Here is a 15,242-nt window from a genome sequence, read left to right as displayed (position 1 = left end):
TCATCTTCCTTTAATTGTTGGTTCTTGCTCCGTTGCCTCAGTAAGGGTTCCAGTGTCACCACTGTCAAGGGACTCCACTAGAAGACAGTAGTAAACATCATCGTCGTCATGAACAATTGTATCGTCTTCTTTCTTATAGTTTGCAACAGAGCTCAAAATGCTGGTTGTCTCGAGTTGACCAGTTGCGGTTGCTTCGACAAATTGAAAGGGCAAAAGAGGATCTTGTGTAAAATAAGTAGCCGTCACTGCGGGGTTCTCAACAGCATACATGTTCTCGTCGAGTCTGGCCAGATAGAAAAGTAATTTGGCAATATCAACTAAGTTGAAATTGTAAATTGGCCACCGTAAAGAGTTAAAAGGCTGACGTTTCGAGCATTAGCCCTTCGTTAGAGCGAATGGAGGAATTGTGGGTTGTGTGTGGGTTTACATGCAGAAAGTGAAGCTACGCCATTGGTGGGGGCATGGCGACGAGAAAAACACGAATGAATTAATAGTATGAAAAGCGTTCGTTGATACCTGTGGGATTAAGAGTGCTGATTTGGAAGATAATTTTTTGTTCGAGAGTTTTGCGGCTTTCCAAGCTACCTAAATGTAAGGAAAGACCGCGGATTGCTATATGTTGCGTAGAATGATTAGGTAGATTAAAGTGTCTAGCGACTGGTTTTGATGCGTCCATGTCATTCCTATCTATGTCGAGATGGTATTCTCGGAATCGGTCACCCAGTCGTCTTCCTGTTTCGCCGATGTATAACTTTTTGCAATAAGTGCAAGTTATGCAATAGATGACGTTGGCTGAGGTGCACGTGAAGTGATCAGTGATCTTAATGGATCGTTTGAGTCCAGATATTTTTTCAGCATTGTGAATGAAAGGACAAGTTTTGCATCGTGCGCGAGCGCATTTAAAAGTGCCGGGTTGGTCATTAGTTTGTAATGAACTTCTAACCAAAACATTGCCAATGTTTTGGTCGCGTTTGAATGAAATGAGTGGAGGCTGCGAAAAGATAGTGCCAGTCTCTGGATCGTTTTGAAGTAATTTAAAGTTTTTAAAAATAATGGATTTAACTGAGTGGTTGTGAGGATGAAATGTGAGGGTAAATGGAATGCGGTCGAAATTTTCCTTCTGTGACGTTTGTAGTGCTGACTGCCAATCAATAAGTTGGGCGCGGTGGTTACCAGCTTTAACGACAGAAGCAGGGTAACCACGTTTTTCGAAAAACTGGCACATAGACTCTGATTTGTGAAAAAAATCAGAGTCATCACTACATAAACGACGAAGTCTTAGAAACTGATAAAAGGGAATGGAATTCTTCACATGAGATGGATGCGAAGATGAATACAACAAGTAACTATGTGAATCTGTAGGTTTGTAATACACACTAGTACATAAACCGTTGCCTTCAATTGAAACTTTGATGTCTAAAAAGGATAAAGAGTTATCGGAAATTTCCCAGGTATATTTGAGAGCCGGGTGAAAGGAATTGACTGCGGTTATGAATTGAGTTAGTTCCTCTCTAGTAGAGGACGTAGCGCCGATACAGTCGTTAATGTAGCGACCGTAGAGTTCAGGTTTGGGGCCGTTGTATTGGCTGAAAAATTGATGTTCGACAAAACCTACAAAAAGATTGGCATAGGTGGGTCCCATTTTGGTACCCATGGCTACGCCATTAGTTTGTTTGAAAAAGTTGTCCCCGAATGAAAAACAATTGAGTGTGAGCATTAGTTCAGCTGAGCGAAGTAGTGTTTCAGGTTCAGGTTCCTTAACAGTGCGTTGATCAAAAAAATGTTTGAGGGCCAGAAGACCTTCGCCATTAGGAATGACGGTATAAAGAGATGTAATGTCCATAGTGAAAAGAAATTTGTCTTGGCCAAGGAAATTAAAGTCGTGAAAACTTTGAAGAGCGTGTTGGCTGTCTTTAGTATATGATGGTAAAGTTTTGACGATGGGAGCCATAATTTTGTCTAAATAGCTGGAAATAAGTTTCGGCAACTGCCAGCCGAGACAATGGGCCGACTCCCCGGTTGTTAGGTTTGTGAATTTTAGGTAAAAAATGAATACATGAAGTTCTAGGAGTGGTTATGATGAGGTTTGTTTTTTAGCAGTGGCCGGCAATTCTTGTTTAGCTATGAGTTGAAAAGTGATGGCTGCATTGGAGGCTAGCTACTCTTCCTCACACACAAACAATGGTACTTTCACAACTTAAGACTAAGACCTCTTCCTGGCGCGCTGGATTGGTCAAAAGAAAATCTCGAGCTCAGCTTCCTCTGCCTGTGCGAGTCTTGCAAAATCAACTGGTTTTGGATCCCCCGCTTTGGTTTCATAACAGTTCACAGGCAACGTTCCTGGAGAATCCTTAGCGGTCATGCTTCGCACAGTTTGTTGTCGCACACTTTGCCCAAATTCTCTGTCCTCCACGTTCTCATTCGATGCAACTGTTGTCTTGTTACTAAGGCATTTCTGACATGCTTTAGCATAGAGGGAAATTGATCAAGCGACATGCAAGAAACCTACTTGTTTGTTATAGTATGAAGACGGACTAGTGTAGTATATGAAGCTGTATTTCGTAATGCGCTTGAGATATTCTCTCATCGCAGAGGAAAAGCGATGGGCGAACTGTAAGACCAGTTGCATTTCATTTCCTTGTCTCATCTCGGAAAACAGATTCTCAACTACTAAAGTTGTCAATGCTTTCAGGTCAAGGTTGTCCAGTAAAAGTGGTGAAATTTCTTGAAGTGTAGAAAAAATTTCGTTCTAGTGTCTGTATTGTCAACTTGATATCTCGTGCTGTTTGTGCAAAGCACACACCATCTGGACCTTGAAGAATCGATCCTGCCACTTGCTTGTTCATCAGCCACGTGCCTTACTTCTACCTCACACTTCTCAATGAAATCGCTTACTTCGTTGATTTGGGCGATAGCTTCTGTTGGATGAAACTTTTTTTTGGTCTTTCTCCTTCTGCACACCGAAAGTGTTCAAGAACTTTTGAAGGTTCTCTACGGAACGCCAACAGGCCACCTGGTTTAATTTAGTGATCATTCTCAACTTTCCCGGCAACAGCTGTTTCACAAAAGAATACAGTGTTTAGTTCTGTGCACACTGAAGTCGGTTAATACAACTCAGCTTTACTATCATCCCTTTGCCCTTGAAACCCTGTTCCTGCCAGGCATTGAACAGCATTTTCTGTTAAGGAAAATGTTTTCGCAGTCTTTGAAGAAACACCATTGAAAACAGGGCTCGTTTGACTTTCAAGAAAAGCGACCCCATAGACTTGCCCGCAATCACCAGTGTTTTTGTCAGCACTCTCTCAGACAGTTCATTCCCCTTCTATTCTTGTCATAAACGACCATTTCATAGCCGGTTTCTCGTCGCCTTGTTTAAAAATGCAACCCGTAGCTTCATTTAGTGCCCGAGTTACACGCACGCCACGAGGTCAGCGGTTGACCGAATAAAAGAGCCTGGGAGCAAATCTTGGACATCTGAACCATCTTGCTTGAATTTGAACCGATAAATGACCCGTTACTGTTCGTTACCGGTCGCCGGGGACGCAAATCCTTGGAAAAAGTGACCAAATGTGTGACAATTGAGAAATCAAAGCTATCTTTTGTATCCCTAAAACTATCTCAGTTATCCCTTATCATGCCACTGCGGCGTCCGTGATTTCTCGGAGTTGCGCGTCTATTCCCAAACTCCCTTGGGTCTAGTGAAGCTGGGATTCCATTTTGGCCGCGTTGTCATGCATTTCCTAGAAGTGGCATGCGTGCGTGCAAGGCTCACCCCTTGCTTTGCACATGTGGCCTTATCCCTTGTCCCTAAAACCCCTGACAGAGCCTCTACTTTCTCTCCCGCAGAAAATAACTTTAGAGATATGTTTCTCAGAGTCAGTGTTAGAACACGCAGGTAGGTAAATCATTGAGTAAATTATGTCACTATCAACAGAGTGTACCCTAGGAACGAGGTTGAACAACAACAACAACAACAACCTTTATTTATTCTAATTTCTAATGACTAATCACTATTTTAACAAATTGGACATGCTCACAGGTAGCTAGCTAGTCACAGGTGCGAATGTAAATCAAAGATAAAAACGTCGTTGATCCGGCAGAGAGGGATTCATTTTTATGCTGGGGAAAACTCCCAATTAGGGATTTTACGATAAAAGCTATCGACAGCTTTGAGGACACTCAACATGGTCTAAGTGCGATCTCAGCTGCTATCTTGTCGAACGGCAGGATTGGTACGTAGTGGCGTGTCCAGAGACAAGTTTTCAAAGAGGCCAGAAATTTTCAATGTTAAAGTATAGGTTAAATTTGAAAATATTTTCAATATGCCGGTTTCATCGGCCAAATGGGTTTAGGTGCACTTTAAAAGGTTGATAAGCATTCAAGAAATTCGCATAACTTTGAAGTTTTCTATGAAATCGTTGTCTTTTTCGTGCGTGACATATGCTCTAAACCTTTATTTTGCTTAAAAAATGCTTAGGAAGGCAAAAATTGCTCGAGGTTTATAGCTCTTTCCAAAAAGTTGCTCCAAACGTCAAAATATGCTTAAAAGTTATTAGTTGCTATAGCAGGGCTTGTCCACCGCTAGCTGGACCGCACCAAATCCACTGATGAATACCAGGTACCGCACCAAACTTCTTTGGGAACGCCTCCTTCTTTGTCCATAATGTTCGCTTAATAAAGTAAATTCTATATACAAGGCGAAAAGATTAGGAAAAAAAATTATTAAAATGTTTAAACCAAACGTTTTCGGCTGTTTGCCATTATTGGGGTTGAAAATAATGACCGTCCGCACATACATATATATCTTCTAAGATTCCCGATGGGAAAAGTTTGGAGACATAAGAAATAACTTGTTTGTTCAAACTGGGGCGGAATTGTTGGATCATTAGCCCCTCGACGTTGCCTCCTTCTTTATTATTGTATTATACCATGAAACTAAAAATTGATTTAAGAAATTAGGGACACACAAATAGATTAAGAAATGCCTCAGGTAAATGAAACTTACATTATTGTCGGATCTGGCAAGAGTTGATATCGATTGAACCTTTCCTTCCTTTCCTTTACTAATTTCTTTTCTTAGGAGCACGAGTCCTTGCCAAATACTGATCAAAGGGCTTTTTATGAAATATATTGAATTACACTTAAGAGCGCGTGACGAGCCACCTAGTGTGACTTGAAAGATTATTAACCAAATCAAACAATGAACAGAAACTCGTGCTATGGGAGCACTTACAGTTTCCGAGCGGAATCGGAATTAAGATAGCTCCAAACTTTTAATTTTGTTATGTATACTTCAATGCATACATTGAAAACACGGGTCACTGCATTTTTTTAAAGGTTTCTTTTTAAAGCTAGTAAAGGTAAGAGTATTTTTAAACAGCTGTAGTGTTGTTTTGGTAACCTAAATGCGCAAAAAAACTGCTTCAATTGGTTGCAAAAAAGACTGGACATATTTTATATCATTCTTTAGGAAACAAGCGAGGAGATGCTGTAGTATTGATTCATTTAAATATTCGTATTGGAAGATAACGATCGAGCTAACCAGATAAAGAGGGCCAGAGAGGCAAAAATTCAAATGAAGCGCGAATGGTGACGTCATACTTGCCGCGGGCTCAGGTTCGAGTCGCATGGCTCGTCACGGTGCCTGGTGCTTTGTGTTTTCTGACTGGAAGCGATGGCCTAACTGTGTGATATCAAATTAATTCATGATTAGCCCTTGTTTAGGGCCGAAAATGACTTAGCTCATATTAGAATCATGGTGTTTGAGTCGTATATCGTCGATCTTTTGAACAAATTCGCCGGCCAGTACTTGGAGAATCTCGATACTTCGCAACTGAGGCTCGGAATCTGGGGAGGTGGGTCGCATTAGAGCTACTAGTAGCTGGAATTTGTTTGCTTTGCAAGTTCTTTGCTCTTTGCTTTTTATTCAAACCCTCGACAACCACATCGTCTAAAAACAAATTGTTGTCTACGTCTGCAGGAGATGTCCTACTGGAAAATTTGATTCTTAAGGAAAGCGCCTTAGTAAGTGAAAGTTATGTTTCATGGTTTTTTTTCGGTGTAGTCGGGTGTATACAGCATTTCCGGCTTTACCTAAAATTACACGAAAGCTCAGCGACATTGTGGGAGAAAAGTTACTTGTACAGTGATTTTAAATGTTAACCGCGACGGGGCAATTTGGAGTTTATGGATTTTTGTATTGTCTCTGAACTGGACCGTGGCGTCATTTTTAATATTGCTAAGGATCGACGAATTTCTGGATTTTTTCCAGAAAATTTATGTGAGTTGCAGTGTTGATAAAATTTTACCGAGACCTGTTTAGGTTTGTCTGTTTATTCAGACGTTTATAAAGATAACCTGTGTGCCTATTATCTTGGTTTCTTGCGATCGTGGAAAGCAACCGCGATTGCACTTAAGGAAAATTACTCAACATAAAGTTTAAAGTTAAGGCGAAATGTAGCGATTTCGTAAGTTCAGATATTTTTCACGTTGACAAAACAATGTACATAATTATTATTCTGTATTTTTATTTTCCTCTTTCCTTAAAAAAAATTGGAAATAAGGGTTATTTTATGACACTATTAAAGCTTCTTTCCGGTGAAATTTTATATTTTGAGCCTATTAATTTTTTATAAAATTATCATAATTTTAGCACAAATTTATTTTTACAATTCAAACCTTGAATTAATTCTATTATTTAAAAGTGGAAGTCATTGAGTTAAACTTATGAGTTACCTCACTTTGCTTGTATCACAAGCTATTTTTATAATTTGAACTGATTCTACTTTTTTCAGTTTCTATGGCAGTAATGTTTTGGTTCTACAATGTTGATATTATACATGTAGGGTTTATCAAATTCAGTGGCATAAGAAATTCAAATTAATCTTAATACCACCTTTGGTGACAGTTCATTCACCTGTTCTGCTCCAAAAGTTTGGAGGGCATTCCACTGAGGCACGAAAACCACTGAAACAAAATTAAGATCTCACTTTTTCTCCAAGGCATTTTTGTATTTTTTAAATATGATTTTAATGTTTTCATCATTATCAAAACTGTCTGTGTTTACCTTCTTTTTGGCAGACTTTACCTGAACTAAAATGTTTTCATACTTTTAAAATGTCATGTATAATTAAACACTGTTAGAAATTTGCAGGATACAAAACAATGTTGATATAATAATTATAATAATAATCGTTACTATTAATTCTAAATAATGTAAGTTGCTTGTCCAAAGCAACTAACTCATCCAGCCCATAACAATTTCTCTGACTTGAAAATGCCACCTCGTACAGCAATTTTGAAAATTTATTACAAGTTATTTACTTGCATTTGCTCTTTCCGAGGACAAAATTTGATTAGGCACGGAGAATATAGCTCAGTTGGCTAGAGTGCCGGATGGTGTTGTGTGGGAGGTCAAGGGTTCGAGTCCTGGCTGGACCAATACTCATGGTCTGAAAAAAACGGGAGAATTTGCTACCTTTCTATAACAAGAAATGGATAGATATTCTAGTCTTCTCGGATAAGGACAAATGAACCATAGGCCCTGTCTCCTGCAGGTTTAGGGGTAGGAGATGTTAATTTCCCATGCACGAGATTACTGTGTGGTGGATGTCCTCCAAAGTATTTAATTTTTTTTAAATCTAGAGGCTCTTGATTTAAAAAAAAGCGAAGTAATGTAGTGTTTGGTTGGCTAGTTAAACACATGTCAGGTACAGATTGAAAGATAGCTCAACCAGACTGCTATATGTTTTTGTGGAATGCAGAAATGGCTTTTAATAAAGTTGTCTGTTCATGAAATTTTTAACAGTTGTGACTTGTATCTATTTTTCTTAACAGTTTACTGTTCAACACTTACAGACATTATTTTATGAAAATTGGGTGGTTCAGAAATTAAGGTGTCCAATTATAAGCTGGTGGCTGGAACTTAATGAAAACCTTGCACCTGTTCAGTGTGATAAAATATATCAAAAATATATGGGGTATTTGACAATGGATTTCTTTTGTTACCAGGATGACCTAGATTTGCCAGTCAAAGTTCTACGTGGCCATTTAGGTAGGAAAATATCAAAATATTAAATATCAAAATATCAAATATCTTAGTCTTTCAACAGTTGATTAACTTTTTTTGCATCCTAACATCAGCATTTATATTCTCCATACTGATCTCTATACATTTCCTATGGCGGTGACAAGGAGAATTCTGCAAAAAGTCAAGAGTGTTTAAAAATGTGATGATTTCTGTGGTTCTTATGAGTCCAGTGTTCACTCAGTGGTGAGACCTGAGTGAGAAATTAGATGCTAGTTGCCCTCAGCAGTTAGAGGGTTTATGTTATTTGGGAGAATTGATTTAAGATTTATTATTTACCTTGTATGTGTGGGTTTGTGTTCTCATTCTTTTTACACAGGTAAACTGGTGCTGAAGATACCCTGGAAGAATTTGTACTCCAAACCTTTTGTTGCTCAAGTAGATGGACTCTACTTACTTGTCAGACCAAATACTGGTGAGAACTGTTTTCACTACAGAAATACCCTCAACACAATCATCTGGTATTTTAGTGGTAGTTCCAGTGTGCTAATCATTGTTACAATCATATCATTATCATTGCTGTTGCCAGTGGCATTGAAATTGGCATTTGCTTTGCCATTTCCATGGCCATGGCCGTGATGGCCATTGTCCTTTGCAATGGCATTGGCATTGGTATTGGCGTTGGAATTGTCATTAGCTTTGCTGCTACTGTTGACGTTGGTACTGCCATTGGTAATGGCACTGCATTGGAATTGGCATTGGCTTTGTCATTGCCATTGGCTTTGCTATAATTGCTTTTGCCATTGCCATTGCAATTGGTATTGGCATTGGCATTGGAATTGGCTTTAGCTTCACTGTTGCCACTGGCTTTGCCATTGCCCTTGCCATTGCTGTTGCCTTTGTCATTGCCATTGTCAGTCTGTCTCTGTTTTTGTCTTTGTCATTATCATTGTCATCACCTTAAGTGTCTTCATCATCATTAACTTAATCTTAGACATTTCAACTATAATTATTATCATTATCATGGTCTTAAACATTGTCATGGTAATTTTCATTACTTTATTTTTTGCACGCTTGTTCCCACACTAACGGTGTTATAAGTATCGCTACACCTGTAAGTAGAGATGTGTGGTGCACCAGCCTGCGTGTTAAACAGCAATCTCAAAGGATTCTAGTTGCCCATATGTAGACAAAAACAGATGTGTGTTTGACTGGGATCCTTTTTAAGGGATCATCAAAATTTAAGTCTGTAGACATGAATTTTCAACTGAATGCCACAGACATCCATTGGGTAGTTATAAAGTGCCTTGGAAATGGACCATTAACTTTTGTCTTTGTGTGATGGTGAACTCTCCAGCTATCTGCCTGTACCACCCGTGGTACTGACAATAGTTGTTGCAGCTGTAATTGTTAACCCTTTCACTCCCAAGATCTCATAATTTAGTAATTCTCCTTACTGTCTGCCATACAATTCTTACAATGGCAGCTCAGAGAACTTGGTATTGAATCCACTAATAATCTACTAATTGATGTTTTTCTCTATTCTCTTCACTTGTTTGCTTGATATTGTATTTATATAGTCAGGAGAAATTCTGTCTTAGTCACTTATGGGAGTTTAATTAAGGGTTGATGGTGATGTGTTTGTTGCAGATGTTAAGTACAATGCTGAGAAAGAGGAAAAAGCCAAACAGGAAAGAAAGCAAAGACAGCTGGAAGCAGTGGAGCTGGCTCAGCAGATTGAAGAGGAAAAGAAAAAACAGAATGGTATAACCTTGTAATCTATCTGTAATGTCTCTAAACAAATTGCCCACCTGTCTGTTTACAGATCACTTTCAGGTTGATAACTTTTAATTTTGTTACTTTTTTCTTGTCATCTGACCATCTATCTGCTCATACATCTGGCTTAGTTTGTGCTTCAAGCTGCATTTGTTTTGATAGCCATGGAAACTAGAAAAATTTTGGCAAACAAATTTTCAGTGGAAGTTTGGTGGAGTATTTAGCTTGGAGATGTTGAGTGAGTCTCCCAAAAGGAATGCCAGCCATACTGCTTACTCCAACCATAAGGTGCATGGTCAGAGGTTTTGTTGTTCATGAAGGTGACTTTAAAAAAAAGAATAAGAAAAAAAAATTGGCTTAGAGCCCTGCACAGAGGCAGGTATTATCTTTGTTATGTAAATTACTGCAGCTTTGACTGACTGTCACCTTGACTAGTAGTCCTTATTTAATTATAGGAATTAGTCTGTAATTGAAGTAAATGATGATTTTCTCTTCATTTACTTTGCAGGGCAGCAAAAAGATGAAAAGTCAGACAGTTTTGTAGAGAAGTTAGCCATGCAGATTGTCAAAAACCTTCAGGTGAGTTTAATAAGAAATCCACATGTATTGATCAATTCCAGTTGCCAGTTTCACTCCACATTTAAGGGAAAAAAAAAGATCCTTTCAGAATAGTTTTCATTTAATAATTTATGTCTTTTAGACTGAAAGATGGTTACTTTTTTTTTTCCTCTCCAGGTCTCTGTTCGCAATATTCATATCCGATATGAAGATTCTGTAAGTACTTGTACATTCAGATAGACATCAATTTGATTCTTTTGCTTCTGTGAAGGGTTTGGTTAATAGTTCCAGTTTTTGAAGTAAAGTTGCAATTTCACTTCATGCTACATCACTTTTAATTGATTTTAGATAAAACAGAAATGTACGAAATGAATTAAATTGGATTGAATTCCCCCAATCACAATTTGAGGCATGGCCTTTTGACCCCACGAAACATTACCCATGTTTCTTGAGAGGTCTTGGATATGGCTGAAAAATTTGCAAGTTCGGCACTAGGTGATGGAGTGGGCTTGACACCAAAAGATGCATTCTTGAACATATCCCTAGTTTCCTCCTGATAATCTTAAGTTCTTGACATAGTCATTGTCCTTCTTTGTGTCAGGTTACCAACCCTACTGCTCCATTTTCCATTGGTGCGACATTGGAGAATTTGTCAGCTGAGGTAAGAACAGTACCTTTAATCCTCTAATAATTATAAGTCTCCTAATGAGGGACGGTTATTAAATTCAGCAGCTTCCAGACCAGAGGCTTATAGAAGAAGAGGGTTTATCGAAGGGGGAGGTGGGGGGCTTGTTAAAAAGAAAATCCTTTTGGATAGTAGCCACAATGCCAGCCATTACTTTTCTCCCAACCTCTGTACTGGTGTTATGAACACTCTGCAAAATATAATCTTTTTCAAGTATTGTGGAAACTTGAAGTTTAACATGGGGAGAGGGGAGGAGGGCATTTTTTTTTTAATAAACCTTTACACCCTAACATTAGTATATGTGCATATTCTCCATACTGTTCTCTATACATTACCTAAGGATCTTTTCACCCTAACATCAGTATGCATATTCTCCATACTATTCTCTATACATTACCTAAGCATCTTTACACCATAACGTCAGTATGCATATTCTCCATACTGTTCTCTATACATTACCTAAGGATCTTTACACCCTAACATCAGTATGCATATTCTCCATACTGTTCTCTATACATTACCTAAGGATCTTTACACCATAACATCAGTATGCATATTCTTCATTCTGTTCTCTATACATTACGTAAGGATCTTTTCACCCTAACATCAGTATGCATATTCTCCATACTGTTCTCTATACATTACCTAAGCATCTTTACACCATAACATCAGTCTGCATATTCTCCATACTGTTCTCTATACATTACCTAAGGATCTTTTCACCCTAACATCAGTATGCATATTCTCCATACTGTTCTCTATACATTACCTAAGGATCTTTACACCATAACATCAGTATGCATATTCTCCATACTGTTCTCTATACATTACCTAAGGACCTTTTCACCCTAACATCAGTATGCATATTCTTCATTCTGTTCTCTATAAATTACCTAAGGATCTTTACACCCTAACATCAGTATCCATATTCTCCATACTGTTCTCTATACATTACCTAAGGACCTTTACATCCTAACATCAGTATCCATATTCTCCATACTGTTCTCTATACATTACCTAAGGATCTTTACACCATAACATCAGTATGCATATTCTCCATACTGTTCTCTATACATTACCTAAGGATCTTTACACCATAACATCAGTATGCATATTCTCCATACTGTTCTCTATACATTACCTAAGGATCTTTTCACCACAACATCAGTATGCATATTCTTCATTCTGTTCTCTATAAATTACCTAAGGATCTTTACACCCTAACATCAGTATGCATATTCTCCATACTGTTCTCTATACATTACCTAAGGATCTTTACACCATAACATCAGTATGCATATTCTTCATTCTGTTCTCTATACATTACCTAAGGATCTTTTCACCCTAACATCAGTATGCATATTCTCCATACTGTTCTCTATACATTACCTAAGCATCTTTACACCATAACATCAGTCTGCATATTCTCCATACTGTTCTCTATACATTACCTAAGGATCTTTTCACCCTAACATCAGTATGCATATTCTCCATACTGTTCTCTATACATTACCTAAGGATCTTTACACCATAACATCAGTATGCATATTCTCCATACTGTTCTCTATACATTACCTAAGGACCTTTTCACCCTAACATCAGTATGCATATTCTTCATTCTGTTCTCTATAAATTACCTAAGGATCTTTACACCCTAACATCAGTATGCATATTCTCCATACTGTTCTCTATACATTACCTAAGGACCTTTACATCCTAACATCAGTATGCATATTCTCCATACTGTTCTCTATACATTACCTAAGGATCTTTACACCATAACATCAGTATGCATATTCTCCATACTGTTCTCTATACATTACCTAAGGATCTTTTCACCACAACATCAGTATGCATATTCTTCATTCTGTTCTCTATAAATTACCTAAGGATCTTTACACCCTAACATCAGTATGCATATTCTCCATACTGTTCTCTATACATTACCTAAGGATCTTTACACCCTAACATCAGCATGCATATTCTCCATACTGTTCTCTATACATTCCCTAAGGTGCTGACAGGGAGAATTTTATTTAAACCCTGTATACCTTACTATAACATCAGTATGCATATTCTCCATACTGTTCTCTACACATAACCTGAGGATCTTTTCACCCTAACATCAGTCTGCATATTCTCCATACTGTTCTCCATACATTACCTAAGGATCTTTTCACCCTAACATCAGTATGCATATTCTCCATACTGCTCTCTACACATTACCTAAGGTGCTGACAAGGAGAACATGCATAACAACAAAGAACTTCTTTAGTTGTGGATCATTTCCTTTTTTCTCCTGACCTTAATGTGTGATTCGACAGGGCCGATATTGAAAGGAGAAATTAGATGGTAGTCACTGTTAGGGGTCAAGGGGGTGCATGTTGGAGAGAGGAGATTATAGGAATGTAATTTGACTATGTAATAATAGCTATAGAGGGTTTACTTAGAGGGTTTACTTGATCAAAGAGTATTTTTCATCCATGAAACAAGGGTTTAATTTGCAAAATGAAATGTAGGCTTGATATCTTAAAGAAATGTTATCAAGCGCTAAAACCAAAAGCTGGGCTTGGTGTTGCTTTGAAAACTGTTAGACTCTTCTCTTTTCTTGTGTGATGGCACTGCTATTTTAAGGGTTGCCATCATGGTCTTTCTTTTGGTTTTTGTTATATTGGATTTTACTTCAGAAATCTGTCTTTTGTCCAAGCCAATGAATATGTCGGTGATATGATTATACCCAACTCTGACACATTTGGAAATGAATATTTTGAAAAATGAATGTTATGTACAGCTCTTTTGTACAGGTATGTACTGTCACAAGTGTATTAAGGCTCATCTAGTAATGATCCCTCTTTGTCTTAGTCCACAGATGAAAATTGGGTTCCCTCAATTGTTGGTGAAAGTGTGAAAATTGTACACAAGGTGAGATATATACAAATAGGTCTGGGAATAAATTTGAAACAATGTTAAGAGTGCATAATTTATCTGTGTAAGGCAGGTGTTATCTTGGATAAGGGTTGAGTAGTGGTGGCATGGAGAATCAAAGTTCCCCAATGCAACTACTCAACCCTTATCCAAGATTACACCTAAATGTAGTTGGGAGGTTAACATGATAAAATACAGAGATTCAAGGGAATCTTTACTTTACACAATGCGATTATGGCACAACCATTATTGTCTAGTTATGGCACACTCAATTAATGTGTATTTAACAATTATTTGCCAAAGGCAAGGTGAATATCGTCGAATAATCCCTGAGATGAAGTCAAGGGGATTATTCAACAATATTCACCGAACCTGAGGTGAATAATTGTTTTTATTAGTATAATTTCAGAGCTGAACGACAGAGAAATTTCTAAAATCATAACATTTTAGTAACATTTATTAACATTTTATTTTAACATTTTATATAAACAGCGTGGAGCAGTTTATATAGCGTCATATAAGGAACCGCTCGAGCAATCAGATTGCTGGAAACTCTTTGCTCTGAAATTATACTAAATTAACTATATAATATATTCCATGGATCCCTTAACCCTATTACTAACAATAACTCCCAAGATCAGATTGTTACTTCTCCCTTGAGGCTGCAACACATTTCCTTGTAAACTAGTAACAAGAATTTTGTGTTAGATCAGGATTACAACTTGTACCTGATATGTTTGAGTATTCTCATTAGGGACCTAACATTATTTACAGGGAGGGGGAGGCTGGTGGAAATGAGGGGGAGACCAAACATTTGTGTGCACATAAAAGGGGGGACCAAATAAAATTCTGCAAAATTTTATCAATACCAGCAAAATTGACTTTTTATGTTTTAATTGGAGACTCTGATAAAGAAAAGACTCAATCTCAATCTGAACAAACGGTTGAGAATTGAAAGTCCTTAAAGTATTTCATCCTCAGATTCATTGCTTTCCCCTCTGTCACTTTCATCTCCTTGTGCATCACCTTTTAAAAAGGGAGGATGGTATTCTTCAATTCTTCTGTAAGCATTTTCTGTGAGCATTCCTGCCTCTTCCATTGATTTAATAAGGGGTAGATGTCTAGAGGACATAGTAGCATAGTATCTTAGATCATTTTTTGAGTGCCAAAAAATTAATTTAAAGAATTATGAGGGGGGGACCAATAAAAAGTGTGTTCCCAATGAAGGGGGAACTTAAAGTTTTTGAGAAGTTTATTTCTCATTTCCACCAG

General features: G+C 37.8%; 2 protein-coding genes across 4 annotated transcripts in view; one reads left to right on the top strand and one right to left on the bottom strand.

Moving 5' to 3' along the window:
- LOC148732471 (uncharacterized) lies at window positions 1–1,951 on the bottom strand. Its single transcript, XM_088757850.1, has 2 exons — window positions 721–1,951; window positions 1–317 (listed from the first exon to the last, which is right to left on the bottom strand). The coding sequence occupies exons 1-2, from the start codon at window positions 1,949–1,951 to the stop codon at window positions 1–3; spliced, it is 1,548 nt and encodes a 515-aa protein (XP_088613976.1).
- A 3,692-nt stretch (window positions 1,952–5,643) lies between these two features.
- Window positions 5,644–15,242, top strand: part of LOC111333054 (intermembrane lipid transfer protein VPS13A) — a 79,202-nt gene continuing 69,603 nt past the window's right edge. For 2 of the 3 annotated variants that reach the window (XM_088757133.1, XM_088757132.1), the window contains exons 1-9: window positions 5,648–5,855; window positions 5,981–6,024; window positions 8,011–8,053; window positions 8,406–8,501; window positions 9,677–9,790; window positions 10,311–10,381; window positions 10,538–10,576; window positions 10,962–11,021; window positions 13,908–13,967. In XM_088757133.1, coding sequence (XP_088613259.1) covers window positions 5,756–5,855; window positions 5,981–6,024; window positions 8,011–8,053; window positions 8,406–8,501; window positions 9,677–9,790; window positions 10,311–10,381; window positions 10,538–10,576; window positions 10,962–11,021; window positions 13,908–13,967 — 627 coding nt within the window. In that variant the 5' untranslated portion in view covers window positions 5,648–5,755. Of the gene's footprint in view, window positions 5,856–5,980; window positions 6,025–8,010; window positions 8,054–8,405; window positions 8,502–9,676; window positions 9,791–10,310; window positions 10,382–10,537; window positions 10,577–10,961; window positions 11,022–13,907; window positions 13,968–15,242 lie in introns of all 3 variants that reach the window. The other variant, XM_088757134.1, reaches the window with a different exon arrangement.

This window comes from Stylophora pistillata, chromosome 4 (genome assembly GCF_964205215.1).
Source record: "Stylophora pistillata chromosome 4, jaStyPist1.2, whole genome shotgun sequence".
Taxonomy (NCBI): domain Eukaryota; kingdom Metazoa; phylum Cnidaria; class Anthozoa; order Scleractinia; family Pocilloporidae; genus Stylophora; species Stylophora pistillata.
This window is presented reverse-complemented; position numbering and strand designations above follow the sequence as displayed.

Excerpts from the sequence above, each read along its gene's own strand:
- LOC148732471 (XM_088757850.1), bottom strand. The coding sequence starts at position 1,951 with ATGGCTCCCATCGTCAAAACTTTACCATCATATACTAAAGACAGCCAA. Across the intron at positions 318-720 it reads CGAAACAGGAAGACGACTGG|TTGATATTGCCAAATTACTT; the intron begins GTGACCGATTCC and ends ATTTCAACTTAG.